The sequence below is a fragment of the Saccostrea echinata genome, unplaced genomic scaffold (assembly GCF_033153115.1).
Source record: "Saccostrea echinata isolate AGI-Se365-2 ecotype Australia unplaced genomic scaffold, CSIRO_AGI_Sech_v1 ptg000009l, whole genome shotgun sequence".
In the NCBI taxonomy this organism is placed as follows: Eukaryota; Metazoa; Mollusca; class Bivalvia; order Ostreida; family Ostreidae; genus Saccostrea; species Saccostrea echinata.
Window position 1 is genome coordinate 45,822,368 of NW_026889758.1, and position 27,893 is coordinate 45,850,260.

At 33.8% G+C, this 27,893-nt stretch overlaps 1 protein-coding gene across 3 annotated transcripts; it reads right to left on the minus strand.

Moving 5' to 3' along the window:
• On the minus strand, nucleotides 1-27,893 carry LOC133182879 (serine/threonine-protein kinase ULK4-like). 3 transcript variants are annotated; one of them, XM_061317725.1, is made up of 33 exons: nucleotides 27,794-27,893; nucleotides 26,052-26,223; nucleotides 25,477-25,716; nucleotides 25,010-25,178; nucleotides 23,454-23,555; nucleotides 23,273-23,356; nucleotides 22,955-23,033; nucleotides 20,057-20,286; nucleotides 19,860-19,932; nucleotides 19,364-19,571; nucleotides 19,069-19,098; nucleotides 18,458-18,518; nucleotides 17,811-18,036; nucleotides 17,385-17,571; nucleotides 16,749-16,832; nucleotides 16,204-16,278; nucleotides 15,979-16,065; nucleotides 15,585-15,767; nucleotides 15,191-15,318; nucleotides 14,796-14,944; nucleotides 14,390-14,511; nucleotides 14,078-14,186; nucleotides 13,815-13,829; nucleotides 11,825-11,971; nucleotides 10,747-10,885; nucleotides 10,324-10,465; nucleotides 9,816-9,921; nucleotides 9,180-9,346; nucleotides 8,612-8,719; nucleotides 6,915-7,022; nucleotides 1,080-1,154; nucleotides 438-526; nucleotides 1-333 (listed from the first exon to the last, which is right to left on the minus strand). In XM_061317725.1, the coding sequence occupies exons 2-33, from the start codon at nucleotides 26,187-26,189 to the stop codon at nucleotides 264-266; spliced, it is 3,930 nt and encodes a 1,309-aa protein (XP_061173709.1). In that variant the 5' UTR covers nucleotides 26,190-26,223; nucleotides 27,794-27,893; the 3' UTR covers nucleotides 1-263. The 3 variants fall into 3 exon arrangements, with proteins under 3 accessions (XP_061173709.1, XP_061173712.1, XP_061173711.1); XM_061317728.1 differs by lacking the exon at nucleotides 19,069-19,098 and having other exon boundaries at nucleotides 27,794-27,892; XM_061317727.1 differs by lacking the exon at nucleotides 13,815-13,829 and having other exon boundaries at nucleotides 27,794-27,892.

Here is a 27,893-nt window from a genome sequence, read left to right on the forward strand (position 1 = left end):
TACTTTTGAAAGTCTTTATTTTTGTTTGAGGAGGACGGAATGTACTACATTTTACAATGAAAATTCATATAAAAACATAAAGTGATATAAACAGAGTAAACACGTGCAGTATCAAGCAGTATATCATTGATACACCAAAAAATTCATCAACACTGGTATGCCTTGAATTCTAATGATACAAAGTGGTTCACTCTTGAAACACATTCATAAATTTGTGCAACTTTTGAACACATCTGATCTAAGGGACATGGCTTGTAGTTTTTCTACTTTAAATGACCAGTCATTTTGAGTATGTCTGCTGCCAAGGAGGAAATAGCAACATCTGCATGAGAACTGTAAGTAAACAAAATTCTGATTAATCATTATGTCTAGATCTTAAATGACACTTGAGGATCTTTTTTTGATTGGTTGATGTGTTTTAATCATCATTAACTGACCTGGCAGTTTGGACAAGATTTCTGATGGTGTTGGCTAAAGTTTCCCCATGTTGTCTCATAGACTCTATATGCACCTTCTCTGTACTGAGCTAAAATTCAAACAGATTTTTATTTAAATCTTACTTTTCTGCCTGTTGTGCGGCAACAGGTTATAAACATATAACATTACATATATAAATACTTTTCAAAATTGATCCAGTCAACAAGACCAGGTAGACAAATATAATATAATTAAAAGAATATACAAAAGTAACAAAATCACTAGGTTTCTAGATTCAGTTTACATATGTATAGTAACTTAACAAACTGTTATATCCACCCATCAGAATTTAATTATATAAAGAAATTAACCAACTTTTAAATCCACCAAGCAGTATTTGCCTATGTGTACTAGTAAATTGACAAACTATTAGATGAATTTAGATCCACCCTTCAGTCTTTACTTATATACAGTAACTTGATCCATGCCTTTACTTATTTAATGCGACAAAATTGTTGGATCTACCTAAAGTATAACTAATATACCACCTACCAGTCTACGAATTGTTAGAATCACCCACCAGTCTAACAATTATATTCTACTCAAATTGTTAGATCCACCTACCAACTAGTCTTATTTAATGAACTGTAAGATCCACCTACCAGTCTTTTAATTATCCTCAACAAAACTTTCTGTTTCTTGACATCAGCTTTCTTCAGTGCCTTACTGTAGTACTCCTGGCATAACATTTTTATAAGCATTGACTAATTAAAATTCTCATTACATATTTAATATTTCAAACAGAAAACTTATTAAAAACTTTGGCATGATATCTAGGTGAAATTTGATTAAAAAAAACATTGTAGTACAATGTTATAATTATACTTTAAAGTAGGGATGTCAAAATATTTATTTTCCTTAGTCGATTATTCAATTGCATAATTCGAACGATAGTCGAATATTCGAAACACTTTCTGAAAAAAACAAGATGTGTTTGTGAAACACTGATGCCCCCTTATGGCAGCTTATGGTGAAGGTTAAAGTTTCTCAAATGCAAGTCAAAATCCAGGCCAAAAGATAAAAAATGTTAAATTTGAAAGCCCTAGCTGCAACTGTTCAAAAGTTATGGTGAAGGTTAAAGTTTTTTAAAAGTAAGTAAAACATCAAGGTCAAGGTCAAAGTTGTTGGTATCCAAAGGAAGGTCTTGTCACAAGGATTACATATGTAAAGTATGAAAGCACTAGCACCAACCATTCAAAAGTTATGGCCAAGGTTAAAGTTTTTCGAAAGTAGGTCAAACTCCTTTGTCAAGGTCAAAGGGTCAAAGTGGTTGGTATCCAAAGGAAGGTCTTGTCACAAGGATTAAATATGTGACGTATGAAAGCCTTAGAACCAACCATTCAAAAATTATGGCCGAGGTTAAAATTTTTCAAAAGTAGGTCAAACTCCTATGTCAAGGTCAAAATGTCAAAGTGGTTGGTATTCAAAGGAAGGTGATGTCACAAGGATTACATATGTGAAGTATGAAAGCCCTAGAACCAACCATTCAAAAATTATGGCCAAGGTTAAAGTTTTTCAAAAGTAGGTCAAACTCCTAGGTCAAGGTCAAAAGGTCAAAGTGGTTGGTATCCAAAGGAAGGTCTTGTCACAAGGATTACATATGTGAAGTATGAAAGCCCTAGCTCTAACCGTTCAAAAGTTATGGCCAAGGTTAAAGTTTTTCAAAAGTAGGTCAAACTCCTAGGTCAAGGTCAAAGGGTCAAAGAGGTTGATATCCAGAGGAAGGTCTTGTCACAAGGAATACACATGTGAAGTCTGAAACCCCAAGCACGAACTGTTCAGAAGTTATGGCCAAGGTTAAAGTCTCATAAAATTTTGCAAAAGTGGGTCAAACTCCAAGGTCAAGGTCAAAAGGTCAAATATGATGGTAACCAAAGAAAGGTCTTGTCACAAGGAATACACCTGTGAAATATGAAAGTCATAGCTCCAACCAATCAAAAGTTATGGGCAAGGTTTAAGTTGACAACAGACAAACAGACAAACAGACAGACAGGACAAAAACAATATTCCCCCGGGATCTTTTGATCTGGGGGCATAAAAATTATTTCAAACTTCACTGGTATGCATGGATAGCATGATTATATGAAATAAATTTAGAAACGTAAGGCCATCTTTAAAACATAGGTATTCAGAGATTACAGAGCTCACCTCAACGAATGTTGTCTTTAAGTAAGGCAAAGTCCCACACTAAACTAATAATCTAGGAGTGTGCATCCCTAGATGCAACATTTATGCAATTTTGGTCTGATAGGGCTTGCAGTTACTTGGGAATAGACTTATCTGAAAACTTAAAACTAGTCACTCAGCCAGAAAATGTAAGTCAAATCCAGCATCCGAAGCAAGTTTTGAGATTGTTTGTCCCTTGATGCATCATCCATGCAAGTTTGATTCAGATAGACCTTATAGTTACTTGGAAATGAGATCTGCTCCAAAAACTTTAACCTGGTTACTCATCCGGAAAATGTAGGTCATATCAACAATCCGAAGCAAGTCCAGTAGTGTGAATCCTTAGATGTATCATCCATGCAAGTTTGGTCAATATAGGGCTTATAGTTACTTGGAAATGAGACCTGCTCCAAAAACTTTAACCTAGTCACTCATCCGGAAAATGTAGGTCAGATCCAGCATCCGAAGCAAGTCCAGTAGTGTGCATCCTTAGATGTATCATCCATGCAAGTTTGGTCAATATAGGGCTTATAGTTACTTGGAAATGAGATCTGCTCCAAAAACTTTAACTGGTCACTCATCCCAAAAATTTAGGTCAGATCCAGCATCTGAAGCAAGTCCAATAGTGTGCATCCTTAGATGTATCATCCATGCAAGTTTAGTCAATATAGGGCTTATAGTTACTTGGAAATGAGATCTGCTCCAAAAACTTTAACCTGGTTACTCATCTGGAAAATATAGGTCAGATCCAGCATCCGAAGCAAGTCCAGTAGTGTACATCCTTAGATGTATCATCCATGCAAGTTTGGTCAATATAGAGTTTATAGATACTTGGAAATGACATCTGCTCCAAAAACTTTAACCTGGTCACTCATCCAGAAAATAAAGGTCATATCCAGCATCCGAAGCAAGTTCAGTAGTGTGCATCCTTAGATGTATCATCCATGCAAGTTTGGTCAATATAGGGCTTATAGTTACTTGGAAATGAGACCTGCTCCAAAAACTTTAACCTAGTCACTCATCCGGAAAATGTAGGTCAGATCCAGCATCCGAAGCAAGTTTAGTAGTGTGCATCCTTAGATGTATCATCCATGCAAGTTTGGTCAATAGAGGGCTTATAGTTACTTGGAAATGAGACCTGCTCCAAAAACTTTAACCTGCTCCAAAAACATTAACCTGGTCATTCTTTAGCTGAAATTGCAGCATTTGAAACCTTGACTGGTACAATGAAACACACTAGAAGCATCCTCCATGCATCTCTGACTAATATAGGCCATAGAAGTACTTGAAAGAAAACTGCTCCAAAAACCTTAACCTGGGACGCCGACGCCAAGGGTATTACATAAGCTCCCCCAACTTCGTTGAGGTGAGCTAAAAATTGTTTGGTTGCCCTCTCCCGACCAACTGGCTAAAAATAACCCAAGTCAAAACTTTGTTTTACCTCGGATTATATTGATCCAGGAAGCATTTTTTTTTTTATGCAATACAGAAAATAGATTTTGAAAATTCAGCATTGATTTTGAAATTTTCTTTGAAAAAAAAAATATTCTCTTTACCTACCAACTCAATTTTTTCATCCTGAGTCGGGAGAGGGCAAGCAAACATTATTTTAAAGTTGGCCTAATTTGACTTTCCCATCAATAGAAATCAATAATCGGTCTGTACATGCAGTCAGTTTTTATTTTAGTAAGCATTAAAAAAATTGCCACCAATATTTTTGAAAGCTTATTATGAAATAAATTGGGGGGGGGGGGGGGGGGGGGGGGAGGTTATCTCACACTATTTTATACACATCATGTGCCTATGAAATTGTTAAACAAAATAGTTTAAAATGTAAGCAAATTGTTTTAACAAGAGGCCCAGGGGCCACATCGCTCACCTGAGCACATTGGCTAAAAGCACAAATCAGTTCAGTATTGAAAAGATTACTGTAGATTCCTAAATATACGCGAGGAATTAATTATCGCGTAATTACGCGAGAAGCACCGCTCGCGAAATAAAATTACCGGTACTCGCTTTTATTTTTATGGGGCTTTAATGTATGTAAAATCTGTAGATAAATCACCCATTCGCGAATTATTATTCTCGCAATTTGACGCCCTTGGGCCATTTCGCGATAATAAGTACTCGCGTAAAATAAGGAATCTACAGTACTTTGGGGGGGGGGGGGGGGCTTGAATTTTAAACTACCTGATGATGCTTCCATGTCAATATAAGAAATGGCTTTGTTGTACTTGAGAAGATTTTAAAAAAAATTTCCCATATATTCCTTTGTAAAAATTTGATCTCCCATTGTGGCTCCTCCCTATCCCAGGGGTCATCATTTGAACAAACTTGAATCTACACTACCTGAGGATGCTTCCATATCAATATGACTAAACATAGCTTTTCTGTTTTTGAGAAGAAATATTTTTCCTATATGTTCTTATGTAAAATTTTTGATCCTGCATTGTGGCCCGACCTTATCCCCGGGGGTCATCATTTTAACAAACTTGAATCTACACTACCTGAGGATGCTTCCATATCAAAATGACTAATCATGGCTTTGCAGTTCTTCTTCAGAAGAAATTTTCCTATATATTTCTATTTAAGACTTTGATCCTCCATTGTGGCCCCATCCTACCCCCGGGGTCATGATTTGATCAAAATAGAATCTACACTACCTCAGGATGCTTCCATATAAATATGATCAATCAGGGCTTTGCTGTTTCAGAGAAGAAGATTTTTAAAGATTTTTCCTATATATTTCTATGTAAAACTTTGATAGTCCATTGTGGCCCCGCCCTACCCCCAGGGGTCATGATTTGGACAAACTTGAATCTACACTACCTGAGGATGCTTCCATCATGACTCATCATGGCTTTGCTGTTCTTGAGAAGAAGATCTTTAAAGATTTTTCCTATATATTTCTACGTAAAACTTTGATCCTCCATTGTGGCCCCGCCCTACCCCTGGGGGTAATGATTTGAACAAACTTGAATCTACACTACCTGAGGATGCTTCCATATAAATATGACTCATCATGGCTTTGCTGTTCCTGAAAAGATTTTTTTGAGGTTTTTCCTATATATATCTATGTAAAACTTTGATCCTCCATTGTGGCCCTGCCCTTCCCCCGGGGGTCATGATTGGAACAAACTTGAATTTACACTACCTGAGGATGCTTCCATATAAATATGACTCATCATGGCTTTGCTGTTCTTGAGAAGAAGATTTTGAAAGGTTTTTCCTATATATTTCTATGTAAAACTTTGATCCTCCATTGTGGCCCCGCCCTACCCCCAGGGGTCATGATTTGAACAAACTTGAATCTACACTACCTGAGGATGCTTCCATGTGAGTTTCATCTTTCCTGGCCCTCTGATTCTTGAGAAGAAGATTTTTAAAAGATGCTATTAATTTTTCACCAATTCTTTATTATCTCCCCTTGAAAGAGGGCATGGCCCTTCATTTGAACAAACTTGAATCCCCTTCACCCAAGGATACTTTGTGGCAAGTTTGGTTGAAATTGGCCCAGTAGTTCTGGAGAAGAAGATGAAATTGTGAAAAGTTTACAACGACAACGACGACACCGATGACAACGACAGACAACGGACAAATTTTGATCAGAAAAGCTCACTTGAGCCTTCGGCTCAGGTGAGCTAATAATTATAGACGTGTCAAAACATGTCACAGCTATGATTTGTTCCTTGCATTTGAGAAATCTTAAAATAACAAAAGATAATTGGTACACGGTATAAGATCAAGTCCAATTAATATTTTCACAAACAAAGCCCAGTTTATTAGTTGGTAATTTTTTACAAAATCGACACAGGCAATTACTGCCAAATAATTCTCGCAGTAGTGAAGCTCTTATAATTACTATACTTTCTACATGCATGGGAAATCAACTGTTTTTTTGTTGAGAAAAATTATCTTATTGACTGTCTCTGAGGAAAGACAGTTTCTCAATTTTGTGATGAGAATTCCATCTTGTTATTACTCTTTTATTACATTTATTTAATTATAATGATATTCAAATGTTGTTTCATTATTCGATTGTTGGTCCATTTGACTGATAGTCGAATAGTCGACTATTCGTTGACATCCCTACTTTAAAGCTATTTCATATATATATGAAATAGGTACATTTATTCTCTATTGTTTGAATCAAGTCTTGAAAAGTTACAAACACAACACAGGTAATTCCTCTGAACGTATTTTTACCATAATTTTGATATATACCATAATATTAGACATCCTGTATATACCACATTTTTAGATAAAATTACCATGTTTTCTGGAGTCATGGCATCCTTATTCTCCCCTCCAAATAGCTGAACCAGAAGAGACAGACATTTAGTGGAGAAATCCTGAATATCAGTATCCTCAAAACATAACTGTAACATATGACAATGAAATTAAATATCATAGTGTAGTCAAACTAATGGGTAAACTGAGTATTACAGCTGAAATAATTTTAACAATAAATTGTCTCAACTGATATGGCTTAGCTGTTTTGTATTGAGAACCCTTTTCACCAGTTGAGCAGGAACAGCAGTAAGATTTGAGACTTTTTGGTTAGTTTGGATGGAAAATCTAAAACTTTTACAAGTGGAGTGAGTATAGTGACTAGGTTTATTTATTGGACAGTTTGGATGTAGGATCTATAAACTACCAGTTAGGTAAGGATAGTGGTGAGGCCTGTCAGTGATTTATTGGTCAGTATGGGTGGGAGATCTATAACTTACCAGTTGAGTGAGGATAGTGGTGAGGTCTGTCAGTGATTTATTGGTCAGTGTGGGTGTAGGATCTATAACTTACCAGTTGAGTGAGGATAGTGGTAAGGCCTGTCAGTGATTTTTGGTCAGTATGAGTGGGAGATCTATAACTTACCAGTTAGGTAAGGATAGTGGTGAGGTCTGTCAGTGATTTATTGGTCAGTATGAGTGGGAGATCTATAACTTACCGGTTAGGTAAGGATAGTGGTGAGGTCTGTCAGTGAGTTATTGTCAATATGGGTGTGGGATCTGTAACTTACCAGTTGAGTGAGGATAGTGATGAGGTCTGTCAGTGATTTATTGGTCAGTATGTGTGTGGGATCTGTAACTTACCAGTTGAGTGAGGATAGTGATGAGGTCTGTCAGTGATTTATTGGTCAGTATGGGTGTGGGATCTATAACCTACCAGTTGAGTAAGGATAGTGGTGAGGTCTGTCAGTGATTTATTGGTCAATAGGGTGTGGGATCTGTAACTTACCAGTTGGGTAAGGATAGTGTTGAGGTCTGTCAGTGATTTATTGGTCAGTTTGGGTGTAGGATCTATAACTTACCAGTTGGGTAAGGATAGTGGTGAGGTCTGTCAGTGATTTATTGGTCAGTATGGGTGTGGGATCTATAACTTACCAGTTGGGTAAGGATAGTGGTGAGGTCTATCAGTGATTTATTGGTCAGTGTGGGTGTAGGATCTGTAACTTACCAGTTGGGTAAGGATAGTGGTGAGGTCTGTCAGTGATTTATTGGTCAGTATGAGTGGGAGATCTATAACTTACCAGTTGGGTGAGGATAGTGGTGAGGTCTGTCAGTGATTTATTGGTCAGTATGAGTGGGAGATCTATAACTTACCAGTTGGGTAAGGATAGTGGTGAGGTCTGTCAGTGATTTATTGGTCAGTATGAGTGGGAGATCTATAACTTACCAGTTGGGTGAGGATAGTGGTGAGGTCTGTCAGTGATTTATTGGTCAGTATGAGTGGGAGATCTATAACTTACCAGTTGGGTGAGGATAGTGGTGAGGTCTGTCAGTGATTTTTTGGTCAGTATGGGTGGGAGATCTATAACTTACCAGTTGGGTAAGGATAGTGGTGAGGTCTGTCAGTGATTTATTGGTCAGTGTGGGTGGGAGATCTATAACTTACCAGTTGAGTGAGGATAGTGGTTAGGTCTGTCAGTGATTTGTTGGTCAGAATGAGTGTGAGATCTATAACTTACCAGTTGGGTGAGGATAGTGGTGAGGTCTGTCAGTGATTTATTGGTCAATAAGAGCTGCTCTGCTTCCTCCGCTTCACGATTTCCACCCTCCCCTCCAGCTCTCTTGTTCTTTTATTGAAACACAGTATAAAAACATATCAAGGGTCTGAAAACTTCTTAAATTTTTTAAGTGCACTTATTGTGGTCTCATTCAAAAACTAGGAAATAAATTGATCTAAAAATTAATCACTACTTCATATTACTAGCAAAATGAAGTACACACTATTTTCACAAACAACTTTGTCAACTTACTGATGTTTCATCTGCCCGAGACTAAATATGACCAGAACAAAATTTACTAGTTGTAATATGAAAGATTTCGTTAGAAGTACATGTACTTCAGCATATGGTTATGAAAATCAAGTTTTTTTGAATTTGATATTGAAATATAGTGTTATAAACACAAATCTAGTACTTTTCTGAACCTGTATTAGAAATTAAAAATTTCAATTTAATTTACTTGTCTTTTTCGTTCAGTCTTGAGATTTGAAAATATAAATATTTAATTTTTATTCTATTAATTTCCTACCTGCAGTGCTTTCCTGACAACCTCGGAGACATACTTGAACATACTGTGTAGCGTGTCTAGTAAGTTCTGTAACATAGACAGAGCCACCTTGTTGTCTGTGTGTTCGTCTGTGTCCAGACAGGCCGTGGTGACATCAAAAAACAAGGTTGTGAAGTAGTCTATCAATCCTGTGAGGTATAGTTAAACTTTTAGCATGTATGCACTGTGTTAAGTTCAAACATCACATACACTATATAATAAATATTAACAGTTAAGTGAGTTAACACATATAAATTTTAAGAATGTACTCAATAAAGAGCTCAAAGAAATCATTAAATACAATTGCACCTTTGTTAATCTTAGCAGCTTTTTTTACTGATCGAGATTATCTGGATAAATATCCATTTTGAAGTTTTTTTATGTTACTAAGATTATTTAATTCTAATTCTAAAAAAATAAGTTTAATGTCAAAAAATTTAAAAAAAGCAGGAATACATGTATTCCATTTCTAAATAATTTATATACATATGCATGTGTATGTAAAATAAACTAAAATATACAAACAGAATAAATGCGAACAATTTTTACTTTTGCAATAAGTACACTTAGCCAGTTTATAGTGTTTTTTTTTTATATCTACCTTATAAATATTCTTACCTTGTTCATACAGATCCTTCATATTTGTGTCTTTATGAGCCACCAGGCAGTTGAGGATTCCAGCTATACTTTGCATGGAGCTGTTCAGGGGATTGCTTTGGTGATCCTTTTAAATTACCATAAATACATTTAAAAAATGCATTCATATTTAAACCATCTCCATGGATACAAAGGGCATCTGCATTAATGAACTCACTGTATATTCAAGACAATGTTATTAATTACAATATAATGAATGTGTCAGTACATGTACATATATGTATAGAATGTACTTAAGACAGAACACGAATCCTGAAGTTAACTGCTCTCAAAAAAATTTATGAATTCAAGAAATGGTGAATAATATATGCTTAAAATTTATCACAGAGACATTGAAGACATAGTAAATATTTGTGTGAAACACTAGTTACCGGTTCTATATGCCAAAGTAAATATAAATGAAATCAAAGACTGACAAAATAAAACTATTGTCAGTATATAATCAAATACATCTCTGCCTTTGCCCTACCATCATGACTTGGAATATGACTGACACCAGCCCTAGCTGTTCAAACTGTTTGATGAATCCTCCATTCTGATCAAGGAGGGTCAGTAGAAGCTTCAACCCACAGCTGGGAAGGGGCTCCTGATCCAGGAGAATCTGCTCAAACCTGTAACAGAAAATTCATTTTATAAAATAACAGGTATAATGCAAGGGGATCTAAAAGGTGTCAATTGAAATAGGAGTTTGAAAATCACTGGAAAAACATTCAAATGAAATCCAAGCAATAAACTATCAATTCTACATTAGAAGCTGGGAGGGGTCTTCATCAGTTTCAAAAAAATGTCAATAAAAGATTCTTAAAACAAACAAAATAATAATAATAAAATGCTGTTTATTTCAGTTCTGAATTGCAATATTAACAAAAGTAATTTTTTTCTGTCTATTTACTGTGGAAGTAATCTTTCTGTGATGATCTTATGAAGTCCTGCTACATTCATTATTTTCTCTCCCCCGGCATACTGTTCTTGATTCAGATACACCGAGGCAATGTCAGAGAACAGCCTTAAAGACAAAGCTCTGGTCTCCCCTGCAAGTACAAGTACAAAATTTGCTCATAAAAATATGTTCACACCAATCAATTGAAGAATATACAGCACAAAAATAATTTCTGGAGTTGTAAAATTTCTGTGGTTAAATCAAAATTAAAAAAAAAAAAACCTCCTATGCTCATTTGGCAATGGCTTAACATTGATTAAAATACTTTTGATCTCTTGTGATCCAGACATGTCCACATGACTTTGGCTCAGGTTCAAGACAACACATGTGTCATAAACAACTTTTTGTAGAGTACGAGTTTTTGAAATCTCTGCAAGCTTTGCAATCCCGTCATTGTACAAATTAAGACCTTGTAAAAATGGCTTTGGTTGTAAGTCATGTTTATTCTTTTATCTATGGGCTTTTAAAACTCCATATTACAAAGTTATGCCATTAAAAGAGTTTTGCACCTAAAATCTCTGTGACCTTGGACTTGCCCAATGACCTTTGGTGAGGGTCTTGGTACATCCTCAGGTCCGAGGCTTTTTATGCACATATAAATGTTTGCAATCTCTGCATACTCTAGCTAAGACAAGAATTTACTATACTTTTTGATCTTGTGACCAAGACCAAATGACACATTTTCATATCATAAATAATCTTTATGCCAAGAATGAATTTCACACAACTTACTCCATTGAAACGATTTGGGCAAACTCAAAGTTGGATGGACAGAAAAAAGAACATGGTGACTTCATATTGTGATGATAAGATATCTTTTATAACAAATCAAAAATTTTTCATCCCTGGCACTTCACCATAACCATGTTTTACTACATCATGTACATGTATGATATATTATGCTTTTTGATTTAATTGTTTACAGTATATTTCCACATAGGGATAAAGTTATTCAAAGTATCTTTTGCAAATGAAATGGAGCAAAAAAAAATGAGAGAACAGTTCAGATTCATTGTAAGTGGAATCTTACCATTCTGACTGACCACTAAGTCAGCAATGATAGGAAGAACACCCTCTAAGATGACCTGATGGAAATCGGCAACCATCTGAGGATGCTGGGATATGCCTTCCAGGACTGACATGGTTGTCGTCACAAATTCAGAAGGTGTGATGGATCCTGAAACAAACAAGATATAAAGTAATTTATTTCATATTAAAATAAGCCAGTTTAATCTGTGTATTTACCAATACATGTATACAAATGCGTAATTAATTTCATATAAATTTTTAAGAATGTAAAACTTGGTCAGAATGGTTAGAAATTACATGATTGTGAATATTAGAGTAAGTTTACCAGCAAAATTTTAAACTTCCATCAATATACATGTACAGTGCTACCTCGGTATATTGCCCTCCGTTATATTGCCACCCTCGCTTATTGCCAAGAATTCTCGAAGAACGGATTTCACCCTGTGTTAATACACCCGTTATATTGCCACCCCCGCTTATTGCCATCCGCCACTGGTTTTGGGAAACAAAAGGTCAAATTATGTAAGGAAAACCCTCGGTAACAATGCCAATTATCTAGCGCGTGTCGGTAATTTGGACACCACACCCGTGCTTTGACAGTGGTTGCAGTGAAGCGTGACTGCCTGGACAAGGAATTCAGCTAAATTAAAAATAATCGTTGTATTAAACTCAAAATAATTAGCAATGTCTTTGGCGTGTGTTTTTAAGATAGAAGAATTATTTCATCACAGAAATGAAACGTCAGGCGAGAGAAAGCGTACAAATTTAGATTACAAAAAAAAAAGATTGATCAACAATCGATCTATTTGATTGTAAATGGCCGATTATTGCTTATATTGGATAATGCACAAAACCATAATAAATGCAAAAATTCATTTGTGTCCCCTTAGATTAAGAAGCCATTCTATCGATCAAAAAGGAAACCCCATATCAATTTTTAGGCTACCATAATTTCGCACGTGAAAATATTAAGGATTCCGTTAGCCCTGACATTTTCTTTAATTGTCGGGCATTGTTTGATTGATAAATATCAAAACAGAATCGGAAGAGTACACAGGTACTAGCAAACATGAAAATGCTTAATATAACAGGTTGACGTATTCTGACATGTGACTTACCATTCGTCAGTCATGATGCTTTACCAACCGAACTTTTTAACTGATTCAGAAATTTTTGAGACAGTGAAATAATCTACTTTCGATTCAGATGAAATTAATGATAATTCTCAAAAACTTTTTTATACCAAGAGGCTATATAACGGCCACCGACATTTTTGGCATCAATTCTTAGAGCATGACGAAAGGAAATTGATGCGTTCAATATTCTGATATTCTATTTCTTTTTAGTCAAAATATTGTAAAAAAAAAAATAATAATAATAAATAAATAAATAAAAAAAATGATAATAGTGACTTTTTTTCAACTGCCCTTATACACATGTGACATAAATAGATTGTAACTGAAATAAATTACGTAATCTATTTATTTTGTTTTGATAACCCACTGAATTTTAATTTATAGCAGAATTCGTTATATTGCCACCCTCGCTTTAATGCCAAAATCTGTCTTGGACAAAAGTTGGCAATATACCGAGGTACCACTGTATTTGAAATTTAATGTAAAACTCTTTCAGAAAAGAGGATATTTGTACATTTACAAAAGCTGAGTAGGAATCCTTAAGAAGTTGGGTTTTTTTTTAATATTTAAGTCAAGACTTAGCTTGAAAGCATAAAGACCAACAAAATTTAGTTTAAAAAATGCAATATTTACATAAAGATGAATCTATTTCATTGAAATGATTGGTTGTTCTGACAGATAAGGTTCATTATCTTGATACAAAATGTATCTACAATACAATATAATTGTAGATTTTTATATATCTATGGACCGCTGATGAAGGAATGCAATACAGGCTTGTTTGCATTTGGAGTGAAGAGAAGCAGCAAGCAGAAATGGGAGTCATACTTATAAGCACACTAAGAATATGCATACCTTTTGGCCTGTCTGCTTTAAATAGATTATTCAACAATGAGTTAATAATAAGCTCATTGTAACTTCTATCTTTTTTAAGCCACAGTACAAAATATTTCAAAAATAATAATGCATTAGTGTATTGGGGAAATTCTGAGTTAATAAAATCAAGTTTATAATGATTAATTGTTCATTATTTATGAAAAAAAAATATTTTTAAACTTGATGAGCTTTCATTACAATTTTTAAAAGATGACTCCTGGTATATGTATACATTTCCTTACCACTAGCTCCTTCTATATTTGTCTCCCCTGCCTCAATACTCCTGATATGAGAAAGCAAAGAGGATAGGTTTTTGATGAATTCCTCATTTACAATCTTTGGTCTGAATATCTGTGTAAAAACATTATGGTTGGGAAATTAACATATTGCTGAGCTGGTTGCCACTTGAACACTAACCTATGCTCTCTAATCTCTATCATGCATTCCATATACAAATGTTCTTACTTTATATTGTGCAAAACTTTTACAAATCAAAACTATACAATTTTTCAGAGTCAAATAAATAAATATTAATATATACATGTACACTGTACCTGACTTGTGACGAGGTGCAGAAACACATGTATGAGGGGAAGAGATGATCGCAGCTGTTTGGCCTGAACAGCATTCGGATGTTTCCTCCCCATCACAGCATCTAATGAGGACACAATCTCTTCTGTAAACAAAACATACAATAAGTACATGCACATATAACATTCTCATTTTTCCCTACTGTTATCTCAACAATATCTTCTAATTATTTTTTTTTCAACTTGTTTATGATATTTTCAACATTTCACAACAACCGGGAAATACTGGTTATATATTCATTTCTTTTTAAAATGAATTTATTATATATAAATGAAAGTATGAGAATATTCACACAAAGGAGAGACAACTCTTTTACAATTCTGTTTGCAAATGACACATCACTACTAAATGACTGTTTCTTGTCCTTACTGAAGATCTTGGGAACAACATCTACAATGTGATTGATGAGAAGATCTAGACATTGCATCAGATATTCACTGCAATCTGAGCCATTGTTCTCCACTTTACCGTCCCTTGGGGTCTGGCGACGACTGTCTCGCTCTATATACATCACCAACCTCAATAAATGAAATATATGTGGTTGAAAGGAATTATTGCAGATAATGGAAAATAATGATGGGTGAAGAAAAATTATGGGAGTAAACGAGCGAAAGAAAGCTATGAATTTGATTTTGGTAGCTTATCATACATGTCATAAAGGAACTCTACAGAAATACAGTACACAGGCATTTTGTAAAATGCTACTTGTGCAGTACAAAAATAGTACTCATACAAACTGTATTGTAAATAAGTTTTCTTGGCACCTTAGTTGACAACTGTTGAGCAGAAGATCATAATTATTCTTGACAACTTCATGGATGACAACAAAAGCCTTCGCTCTGATAACAACAGACGGGGAGTCAAGTAACTTGATAAGCTTCTGAAGAAAGTCCTGGAAAAGCAAAATTAAAAAAAACAAAATAAAAAAGTTGAAAGATACATAAAAATCAATTTGAAATTAATTTAATTCAATTATATCAAATAAAATGGAAAATTTAAGGGCAAATAACAAATAAATAATAATTTTCAAATGATAATTTATAAATTGCCATTTAAAATTCTATCCATTTGATTTCCAAATTTGACAATAATCTAGGAAGTGGTTCAATGAATAAGATGCACTTTAACACAAATCTAAAATCTTACACTATCACTCACCTTATCTTGAACAATCCTATTGAGGTACTGTCCAGAGGCAATCAAAGCTCCAAACATAGTGACAATAGCCTGCTGGATCCTGGTGATACCGAACGACAGGGCTGACAAAATGGTTGTCATGCCAACTGTATCGATGACACTCTGGAAAACCTGGGGGTTGTGGTGAGTGATTCTACACAGGGCCTGAAATTCAAAGGCAAGTTATTGTTTTTCTTTTACAGAAAATTGATAGAAAATTAGATCCAGCTTTTAATGAATAAATGAAATAAAAGGCTGAACTTCATTTGATAGCGTTTATTTGTAACGATAAAAAAGTGTTTCAAAAACTTATATGAAAATTTAAGACATCTAAAACCAACTACATGTATTGCTACACTCAGCATACAAAACTTACATTAAGTGCTGTAATTCGCAGTGAATCCACTGTGGAATGCTTAAAAATGTACCACAAAGACTGTCCCATCTCATTGCTGACAAATTTCTGAAAATAAAAAGTATTCTTGTATATTTATTTATCTGTTAAAGCTTAAGCATGTACAAAAATATCTTTAAAAAATATCTAAAAATAACTGAGAATGTACACCTGTATTTTTATTTTTGTCACAGATTAGATCCTTACCTGAGCATGATTCCCCAGTGTAGCTACAACATTCTCTACAGTTTTTGCTGCTATGTGATTCACAACAGCATCCTCCTGTAATCACCAAAAAATACATCATTCTCTTAGTAAACTTCAAAAAAGTGTGCTTATCTCATATACTAGTACATGTTTACATGTAGATATTAAGTTCCTGTGACCCATTTTACAAAATAATTTACTACTAAGGCCAAAAGGGTGATTGTAAAATCTTACAGAATTAATGATTCTGTTAGAAATTGCCTGCATAAATATACCCTTCTAAATTCTTTTTAAAAAGATTAAAACCATTTTCATATCAATGTAAAAAAAAAAGTTATTTTCAAAATTACATTTTGGTCTTAGACATTAAGTTCTTTGTAAAGATGTGCTTTAAAATGAACAGTTCTTTAAAACACTGCAAGCATTTCTTTTTTCAAAATGAATCAATGATCTTGTATACTGAAAGTATACATGCCTGCATTCAATTGCTATAGATCGTAACAATTGAAACGTAAAAGATTTTCACAAAATTTGATAATAAATACCCCCTCTCTACAGCATCGGATGATCACTGTGTAGGTCATGGATGATACACTCCAGTTGTCACAATTCTTTCCATGCTTGACTTCCTGCAATATTCATTCTATTTATAAGAGTATAATAAATCAGAGCTAGATATTGCTACAAAGGTGAATGAACATAAGGCTAGCCCCAAGTAGGAATAACAAGCATCAATTCATACAGTGTGTTCAATACACCTAGATATCTAGCCTAGCAGTCAGACTAGCTGTTAAGATCTTGAACACAGCCCCCTTCGATTTTGTTTATGTAGCAGACACAATATTTTGAGTCTGTTTGAGATTCAGTAGCTTCAGACTAGGTTCAAAGTGGGATGAATGCACAGATGTACAGACAGACATTGAGAGAGACATGGGTAAACTCAGTATCTCCCTCCAAATTTCACTCGTTTGATGGAGGTGATATACTAAACATGGATAAACTTTATTAGTGTTGATGTAGTCTTGTAATGACAATGTTGTACACCAGGCATATTAAAGTGAAGGATTTCCCTACAACTGGCTTGAATATCCTACTTCTTAATCAGTCAAATATCATGACCCACTGTTTGGCCATGAAATATGGGAGGTCTATTACAGTAGTTGGAACCCTCAGCTTCTTACCTGTTGTGCTATGAAGTACAGAAGTTCCCCTACAGCAGGCAGAACCCCCTGTTTTAGTTTCCCATTCTTTACATTCTCTCTGATGACTTCTGTCAGAATAGCAATGGATTCCGAGACATTCACACTCTCATCCAGATCTTCTGCATTTCCAGCAATCAAGCCAATTACACGGGCTGCCTTGGTCTTCCTGGATTCAAAATGATGTAACTTTTATATGAACTTTTGCACAGGTTAAACCAAATAGCTTAACAAGCCTCAAACTGATTCAAGAATTAAATGAAATGCTAGAATACTTGTCAATATTAAAACACATCTTGTGTTTAGACAGTATTTTTTTTAAAAGTTGCATATTAGTTACCATCACAGATAAAAATGAATTTAAAAATTAAGATTCAAATTCCTTTTCAAATTAGTCAATCTACTCACACATCTAGATGTTGAGTTTCTTTAACAACTTTGGCAAGCACTGACAGGATGTGATTCTTTGTGAGTTGTGTAGCCACCTGAGGATTGGTAGAGATTCCTGTCAGATAGTGAAGAAGGTGGATCCTTTTCTGGGAGGGAGGGCCCTTCTCACTGATTGACAGCCCATCACAAATGGCCTTGATATGCTTGGAGAGCTCTTTCTCTGACATGGTCACCATTTTTTCAGCTAAAATTTTCAGTTAAAAATGTAATTCAAAATAAGCCATGAAAAAATGTTATATAAAATACATGTATGTATTAGTTGGATGACTTCATGAACAAGCTTGTACACAAGAAATGGCATTTTAATAATATAGTACATCATCTTATTTTAAATACAATAAAATACAGTTACAGTGAACAAGCTCATTGTTCACTCTTGATTTTCAATCCCTTAACTTTAAAAAATATTATGAACTTATAGGAATTATAATGAATTACGTTTATAATGAATCAAAATTGTTTGTCCCTGGCATTTTACTATAAGCTTATATTTTACTTCAAGCATGTTTTAATGAATATTGTTTATTTTACATGGCAGCTAGTTAAAATAGGATATATTGCAAAACTCATGCAAAAACATTTATGTGTATACTCTGAATGTTTACCTGGGAATGGTGGAACAGGCAGAATTTTGGAATCAAACTTTGCTGTCCCTGGTTTCTGAATCTGGAATCAAAATGAGGAAAACTGACATTGTTAGATATATTATAAGCTGGAAATACTTCTTAATTTCTTTCTGTATTTTGAAAAGCTTAGGTTTTCACAAAGTAGTAAAAAATGTGTAAATATATCTAAGAATTAATATTAATACAATTTATAAACAAAAATTCATGCATCTACTTGAATACATGCACTAACAACAGAACTCCCCCCCCCCCAAAAAAAAACATTATTATAAGACATCCTTGTAAACATTTCCAAAAATAGAGAACATTTTCAATCATTGCATGTGTATATTTTATTGTGTTTGATCTCTCTTTTCCAATATTTGTTTTTCAATTTTAACTCTCCTTAACCCAGGTTTATTTTTCATCTAAAAACATGCAATTTTCACAAACACAGCTTTTCTTGTTATTTCTCTTCCTTCCTTCCAAAAACATGTGAAATTAATGTTTGAACAAAAAAAAAAATTCCTCTGAACTTGGTGCAAACTTTGAAAAATTAGAGAGTAAAGTGAAAGTATAAAATAGACCAACAAATAAAAAAAAAATACCACCTTAACTTGATGATGTGCATGCATAAGAATCTAAAATGTAGATAGGCAATCCCTCAACAATGTCAATATTTTTGAAAACTTTAACAGCATATGAATGATAAATCTCTAATTCTGAACATCTGTATAATGATGATGACTTGACAGAGGAAAATATCTGTGACTAAAAGTGGGTATTTTTATTTATTTATTTCATAATAAATCCACAAGCTTGGAGATGTATACTTGTCCTATTGTATTTCGAATCCCCCTCCCTCCCTCCAAAAAATATATTTTCTCATTAGTAAAGTAGACAAACCTTTGTGTTGTCCACAATAGGTGTAACGTGAAAGTCACTATGATGGTAGATGAGTTCCAGTGCCACGTTTTTAGTCTCCTCACTGTGATATTCTCCAGCAGTAGTCCCGATTGTTTCCCGGACTTCTCTGGTAGATAATGGGGACTGGGTGGGTTTCTGAGTGGGGGCCAATTTCTCATCAGGAGGAACAGCAGTAGGTGGCCGAGTACTGATAAACATAGAAATATACTGTATTAGCAGTCATTACTAAATAATTTCATGTGTATAATTTTGATTACAAAAAGTGTGTAATATAATTACTGCTGCTACATGGACTACAATTATACATACACATATAATGGCATGTATAAAATCACGTATAAAATATGTTTTTAATATACAGTAGATTTTCTTTCTTATGCAAAATTTACAGGCTGTTTGTTTAGAATTAATGTAAATGTACTGTATTACACACAAGTATCTAAAACAAACTTCAATGAATAATACATGTACTAACCTTAAGGTAAACAAAGAGCCTCCTTCATTACCAGGGGCTGTTTTGGGTCTCATGTAATCCCCCAAGGTTGATCCTACATACAAAGAAAACTTAATTGTTTCAAAATATTTCTACATTAAATTTCCTCTAACTATCATATTTCATTCTTCTCATTGAAAAAAAAATAAATTATCCAGGCACAGTGATAAACTGGTGACCTGGTCTGGTCCCCTCTGTTTCCAATGTTGACACAGGGCGGTCCATGCTCTTCTTGAGATCCACAGTTTTGATTCTGCCCAGGGCTGAGGCTGTCCCCTCTACCAGCACACTGCTCCTGCCCGTGTTAACAATGCTACCCCTCACCTCCTGTGAAGTCACAAGGTCTTTAGCTAAATGACTCAGTCGTCCTTGCCAAAATGGATGATTTACCAAACCTGGCCAACCCATTCTGAAAGATAATAAAAATCTTACATGTTATGACTGTAAGGAACATGGGAGGTATAAATACACTGAACTGAAGTTTCTGTAAGTGACATTTTTGGTTTGAACATATTTTATTGTAATTAATAAATACAATGGGATTAGGCACAAGTTCTGAAAACTTATTACGCCCTCTCCCTACATGTAAATTACACATTTAAATCGTCACAGTTAAACATGAAGTTTTAAAGTATACAATATTTGCAAAAGTTTACAAAACGATGCATTTTGCTGATATATAGATACACTTAATTTTGTACCAATGCATATACTGATACATTAATTAATGCTAACAAGGAAATCTACCAAAATGTTTAATAAATGATTGAACAAAAGAAAAGAGACGTTCATTTTCTGCAGCATTCAATGAATCTACCCCCCATAATAAGACATGAGTATCTAGAATGTGGATCTTGTCAAATTGTAAAAATTTATTTAAAAATTCTTTTCTGGCTTTCTCATACTTTGGACATACAAAAAAATAATGATATGTATCCTCAACTTTACCACAGGAGCATAAAGGACTTGATATTAAATTGCATCTATAAAGATCGCTATTCAATACGCAATTATGCCGTAGTCTGGTTTGCAGAACATTTAGTCGTCTGTTACCGTAATCAAAGTATGATGGTGGAGCAGATTTTTTAGTACTAATTTTAGATTTGAATTTTGACATTGACTGTAAATTTCGAATTTCGAGTGGAATTGAGTTCCATTCATTAACTACTGTCGGAATAAATGTAGACTTATAAGTTTGTAATCGACATTTTGGAATATCATAATTTTGAGAATTTCTTGTAGAGTATATAGATGTGTTACAGCGCATATCTGGAAGTATGTCCATTAAGTATTCAGGCACTAAATTATTATGAAGCTTGAACATAGTTTTTATTCTAGCTTCTTGTCTTCTACAACTTAGAGGTTCCCATCCCGTTTCAAAGTAAAGTGAATCTTTAGAAGCTATAGTTGTTAACCCTGTTACAATTCTAGCAGCATAAAGTTGCAGTTTTTCTAACTTATCGTTATCACTATATTGACAGCATCCCCATACCACTGAAGCGTATTCAAGTTGCGGTCTTATAAATGACGTATACATGAGTGAGAGAGTTTTTCGATTTACTTTAAATTTTAATTTTTTCAAAAGAGATGATTTTTTGTAGGCATTAGACAGTAGATTTTCAATATGCAGTGACCAACTAGCGTCGTGTGAAAAAAATACTCTGAGGTGTTTGTGTTCAGAGATGAAGTCCAATTGACATTGTTGAAAAAGAAGCTTAGGATATTCTATGTTTTTCTTTGTACTAAACATTATTGCTTTAGTTTTAGAGGGATTAAATTTCAATAACCATTTTTTAGACCAAAGTTCCAGAGCATTTAGATCTTTGTTTAAGTCTCTTTCAATAATTTTCATATTATGAGAAGAATGCTGCAAAGAATTGTCATCAGCAAATAATCTACAAAAAGTAACCATATTATCAGCAACATCATTCACATAAATTAAAAACAAAAGTGGTCCTAAAACGGAGCCCTGAGGAACACCAGCAAATAAGGGTTTGGGTGTTGATAACAAGTTACGATACATCACCCGTCGATATCTACATTCAAGATAATTCTCTAGCCATTTGTACAAACTACCAGAAATTCCATATGTTTTAAGTTTAAATAAAATACCTTTGTGCCAAACACGATCAAACGCTTTTGAAAGATCACAAAATACCATACAACAAAATTTTCCATCATCAATAGCTTTTACAATATTGTCATATGTTTCTATTAACTGGTACACTGTTGAGTGACCAGGTAAAAAACCAGCCTGATATTTATAAAAAAGATTATTGTCATGAAAATAATTATAAATATATTTAAACACAACTCTTTCCATGATTTTTCCAACACAGCTCAACAATGAAACTGGTCTATAGTTAGACATTACAGAAGGATCTTCTTTTTTAAAAAGAGGAAGTACATTTGCTAATTTCCAACCGGAGGGAAAAATACATTCATTCAGAGATCTATTAAACAATAAACAAAGTGGTTTAACAATAGTAAACTTTGCTGATTTTAACATCTTGTGGCTTATATTATCAGGACCAATAGCTTTGTTTGTAGGAAGTATTGTTACAATATCAATTATTTCTTGCTCAGTAATACATATACTACTAATTTCACTGTTACATACATGATATACCTCAGGTAATTCTGAACCACTATCATCAACACATGATACAGATGTGAAATAATTATTGAGTACATCTATTTTCTCTTCATTTGAATAAACAATATTTGTACAACCAGTATCTGTTATATATTGTAATGGTGGAATATCAGAGGTAACTTTAGTTTTAAAAACATCCTTCAATAATTTCCAGTATAGTTTCGAGTTGTTTTTGCTAGCGTCAGTAAGATGTAATTCTAGATTATTCTTGTAATTTTCAATTGCATGTTTTTTCATATTATTAAACTTATTTCTCACTTGTTTAAAATTTGTCCAATCAGAGTCTTTTTTGCTTTTTTGGGCTTTTTGTTTAATGACATTTTTGACTTGGAAGTAGTCAATCATGATATACTAATATAGTTTATTTTTGTCATTTCATAACATTGACCCATCCTTTAAAACATTTAACCTCTAGATCTACCTTTTATCAGGATCCTTTTGCAGAAGTCCCTCTAACAGATTCTGGAAATCTGGAGATGGCTTGGATGAAAACCTACTACCTGCAAACAGAATACATATTGTAACCATAAACAGAATACATATGTATATGCTGATAACTGTGAAAGGAACTCATTCTGTGCTACATATATACAGTAAACTGTATCCATTAATAAATACATGTAGCATGAACCTGGAAATCTTTTCATCATTATAGAGATATCAGTGTCAATTACTTTAAAATTGCTTTGGAAGTGTACATACATGTATAAGAAAAAAATAGAGAAAAACTGAGAGTTACCCTTCACTTTAGGTGGGGGTAAATCTTTATGTAGAATTTTTTCTTTTAGCTGTTGAAAAGACTCAGCTAAAAATGGAGGATGTCCTGTGGAAAATACAAAAATAAGAAATGTTGTTCAATCATACATACGTGTATACAATGAATTTCTGTTATAGTTTCTCATATTCAAATATGAACTCACCTGTAAACAATTCATACAATACACACCCCAGGGACCACAGATCACTGAGAATTGTGATTTCATGTGATTGAAGGCCTTCTGGTGCCATATAAGTGGGAGCGCCTGAAAAAAAGTTAAACAAAATAGTCACTGTAATCGCACAATGTGTACTATATTCTTTTTCTGAAATCAAAGTCCCTATCAGTTAGATCTCAGTATTAGTATTTTCCCCCTTCATATATATGCTCATATTCTTATTACAGATACTGATATAAAACTAGAGGTCTACACAGCAACAGCACACCAACTTATTTTTAATCCGCCACAGAAAATTACAATTTCTTTTAAACTTCAAGTCATATTTTTAAAAAACCCATATAAATCAAGCATGTTAAAATAAAACCTATGCAAAAGGAAAGGACTTTAAATGAAAAAAAAAGATACATAATTTACATTAAAGAACATAACTAAAACAATGCTCCAGTCATTAAACTACAGGCATTAAGTAATGTTCCATTTTAGTAGATGGTAACATTTTGAATAAATGTTGGTATTAGAATAAATTTTGCAAATACATGTATACCTGATACCTGTGGTCAGAAAGACTTACACTAACTGTAGTTTTATACAATTTTCAGAGTGTTTATTTAGAAAGACCACTAATACCAACCTAATGTCTATATTTTGCTGTTCTTTGACAGTGGGATTTATTAGACAGATGTACACTATCTGTGGTTTTCTTAATCTTTTGTACTTTCTGTAGTTTTTGCATGTTCTTGATAAAGGACTCTAAATAAAAAGTCTACACTGGGTTCTGTGTTTTACCTGTAAATTTGTATTTCTTTGACAGTAGATTCTGAACACTAACTGTAGTTTTGTATTTCTTTGACAGTGGATTCTGAACACTACCTGTAGTTTTGTATTTCTTTGACAGTGGATTCTGTACACTACCTGTAGTTTTGTATTTCTTTGAAAGTAGATTCTGAACACTATCTGTAGTTTTGTATTTCTTTGACAGTGGGTTCTGAACACTGCCTGTATTTGTTTGACAGTGAATTCTGAACACTACCTGTAGAACACTACCTGTAGTTTTGTATTTCTTTGACAGTGGATTCTGAACACTATCTGTAGTTTTGTATTTCTTTGACAGTGGGTTCTGAACACTGCCTGTATTTGTTTGACAGTGAATTCTGAACACTACCTTTAGTTTTGTATTTCTTTTACAGTGGGTTCTGAACACTACCTGTAGTTTTGTATTTCTTTGACAGTGGATTCTGTACACTACCTGTAGTTTTGTATTTCTTTGAAAGTAGATTCTGAACACTATCTGTAGTTTTGTATTTCTTTGACAGTGGGTTCTGAACACTGCCTGTATTTCTTTGACAGTGGGTTCTGAACACTACCTGTAGAACACTACCTGTAGTTTTGTATTTCTTTGACAGTGGATTCTGAACACTATCTGTAGTTTTGTATTTCTTTGACAGTGGGTTCTGAACACTGCCTGTATTTGTTTGACAGTGAATTCTGAACACTACCTTTAGTTTTGTATTTCTTTTACAGTGGGTTCTGAACACTACCTGTAGTTTTGTATTTCTTTGACAGTGGATTCTCCTCTACATCAGCTTCAGTACTCCACATCTCTCCTGCATCTGCAAACTTTTCAAACAGCTCCTCTAAAATCTCCCCCTCTACTCTGGACAGACCAAAGTCAGCATATTTCAGGGTCCCAGAACCATCCAGTAAAATCTGTCAAATAAGGAATCACCCATCAGTTGAGTTTTAATTTACATATCTAACATTCAATATTTTTATTAGAAACTTTGCTCTCTATAAATCTTTATACTCTGATAAAATTTTTTTGAATCTTTCCATATCAAAACAGGAGAATGTCCAATCTTTAGACCAGTTGTTTCCTACAGCTTTTACTTTACATATTCTGTAAATGTTTTACAATAAGGACTCTCATCTAATCATCTATTCAAAGATATCCAACAGTAGTTATTGACAGACATGAGAAATTCAGGCAACACAATTGTTTTTATACCTTTGTGGGTCGGAGGTCACAGAAGAGAATTCCTAAGGAGTGTATGTAATGGATTCCCGTGACCAGATCAATGCCAAAGCTTCTGATAGAGCTCTCAGGGAGATTCCTGTCCTGTGTGATCAGGGTGGCCAGACTTCCACCAGTACACAATTCTACCACTAGCCACAAGTGGTTACTGGTTTCATACCATTCATAAAACTTTACCACATTGGGGTGGCTAATGTCATGAGTCATTCTAACCTATAGAAGAAATTTTCATTTACATTTAAATTCTATAAATCACTGGTAATTACTAGACTTGTATATTTCAACTATTCAAATTACTTTCAATTGGTGAATGCAGAAAATGATTTTTTTTTTCAATTTTCTATAAATTTATTTTATGAATATGCAAATGATGACTTTACTTATGTTCAGAGTATATAAATCATTTTTACTATCGGTGAACATTTCTTTCAGAGGCTTTTAATGTAACTTGATTGTGTCACAAATTAAAGACACTGCCAAAATTGTTATCAAACCACTAGCTTTTTGTTTAAAAATTTTTATTTACTGATTATTTAATAAAATCATACCGTATTGGTAACCTCTGGGCGTTTGCATTTCTCTATGCAGTGGATGGCCACAAAATTTATGGTCCCCTTTCTTCTACCTTTATAAATGATGGAGTGGTCTCCCCTTCCTAATTCCTCATACAACACAAAGTTCTCCATTGTAACCACTGGTTATTCTTATGCAATGTCCCACCTGCAGTAATAACACATTTACTATTAAACCTATGTTAGAAGCAAACAGATTTACTTTTTTAAAAATATTTCTTTTTTAAGGTCAGATGACATATTCCTTAATAAAATATATTTTTTCTAAGAATATGTCATTAAAGTATTCCTATTTTAACAAGTTTCTTCACAAAAAATTAAGGTAGTACCTTATGAGGCATTTGTGCAAGATAGCAGAGAATGCTATTTAATATATAATTCTATTGGAAACTATATCATCCTATTGGAAATCACTAGAATTGCCAATATCACAATTTTTTGGTGCTTTTATCAACTAAGACATTTTGAAACAGTTTAAAAATCACAAGACAATGTTGATTATGATTAGTTTATTGTATATTACGAAGAGATACAAAACAGATGTTCAAGCAATTGTCATCAGACCTTTACATTATTTATAAATAAATACCTACTGGATTTCTTTGTACATTTAAAAGCCCCACCCGTCCCAAAAAAATACAATTGAGAATATAAAATTATTCAACATATATCCAGCAGGGTTCGACACTAACGTTAGTCCGTTAGTCTCAGACTAATACATTTTCATTCAGACTAATAAAATCTGTGGCTAATTAGTCCAAACGGACCAATAAAAATTCCTGAAAAACATTATGAATAATTTACCACAACTTTTATTCGAAAACCCAACATTTATTTTTAGCTTTCTACCTTCTTGGCTGGTAGTTAGACAATTTCGAGTCAGCGCTTAATTTTTCGACTGATTGATATGAAGTAAAATGTTCTAGCGATTATAATTTATATGACACATAAAAGAAAGATGTCAGACATTTTGGATGTAATGTAAAGAGAAAAAGAACGAGATCGGGAATACGATCGTACCTGTTGATCGCGAGATTTCAACGAATCTGTGTTGTGGAAAAAACCATTTCACGTAAATGCTTTGTTTATTTAAAAAAAAGTATAAAAACGTATATTGAAATGTTCATTTTTTAATTCATGTTACAAAACATTGATGTTTCCTTTTTTGACGGACTCATAAAATTGCATGCGGACTAGTAAAAGTAAAGAAGCACTAGTCTGGCCGGACTAAAGCCTAAAAAAATTAGTGTCGAACCCTGCTCAGATTGGGATCACCAATTCCCCAAATTGGATATAGTGCAATAGCCATTTGGGATGTATGAGATATATTTACAGAGCAAACAATGTAGATTTTACTTTTACCTATAAATATTCTAGATCCACATCATAATACATGTACTTAAATAGCAACAACGTTTGGTTAAGAAGTTTGTCTGTATCCCCCACCATACAGGAGATTGATCCCTCAGATCCTGAACTTCTTGGAGATCAATCTCATAAACTGTAGGGTTATAGAACAACTTGCTTGCCTAAAGTTACAGCATTGAACTAAAGTGAATTTACAATATTCATTGCCAAAATATTTTTTCTTCATTTTTTGCGCTGTAAATATTGATCTATGCAGGCCTTATGTGCTCAAAGCATGAAGAGAACTACGTAAGTAACTGAGTAAGTAAGTTTGATTCAAATCAAATAAAAACACAAAAAAATAACGTTACTGATTTCCTTTGACTTCAATGAAAGGGCATAATCTTCCTATTAATTCTGGAGTCAATCCCGAGGCTCAAATCCCGTTAAGTACAAAGAACTAAGTAAAGC

Excerpts from the sequence above, each read along its gene's own strand:
- LOC133182879 (XM_061317725.1), bottom strand. The coding sequence starts at position 26,189 with ATGGAGAACTTTGTGTTGTATGAGGAATTAGGAAGGGGAGACCACTCC. Across the intron at positions 23,357-23,453 it reads ATTGTATGAATTGTTTACAG|GACATCCTCCATTTTTAGCT; the intron begins GTGAGTTCATAT and ends TATTTTCCACAG. Across the intron at positions 19,933-20,056 it reads AACAGAGGGGACCAGACCAG|GATCAACCTTGGGGGATTAC; the intron begins GTCACCAGTTTA and ends CTTTGTATGTAG.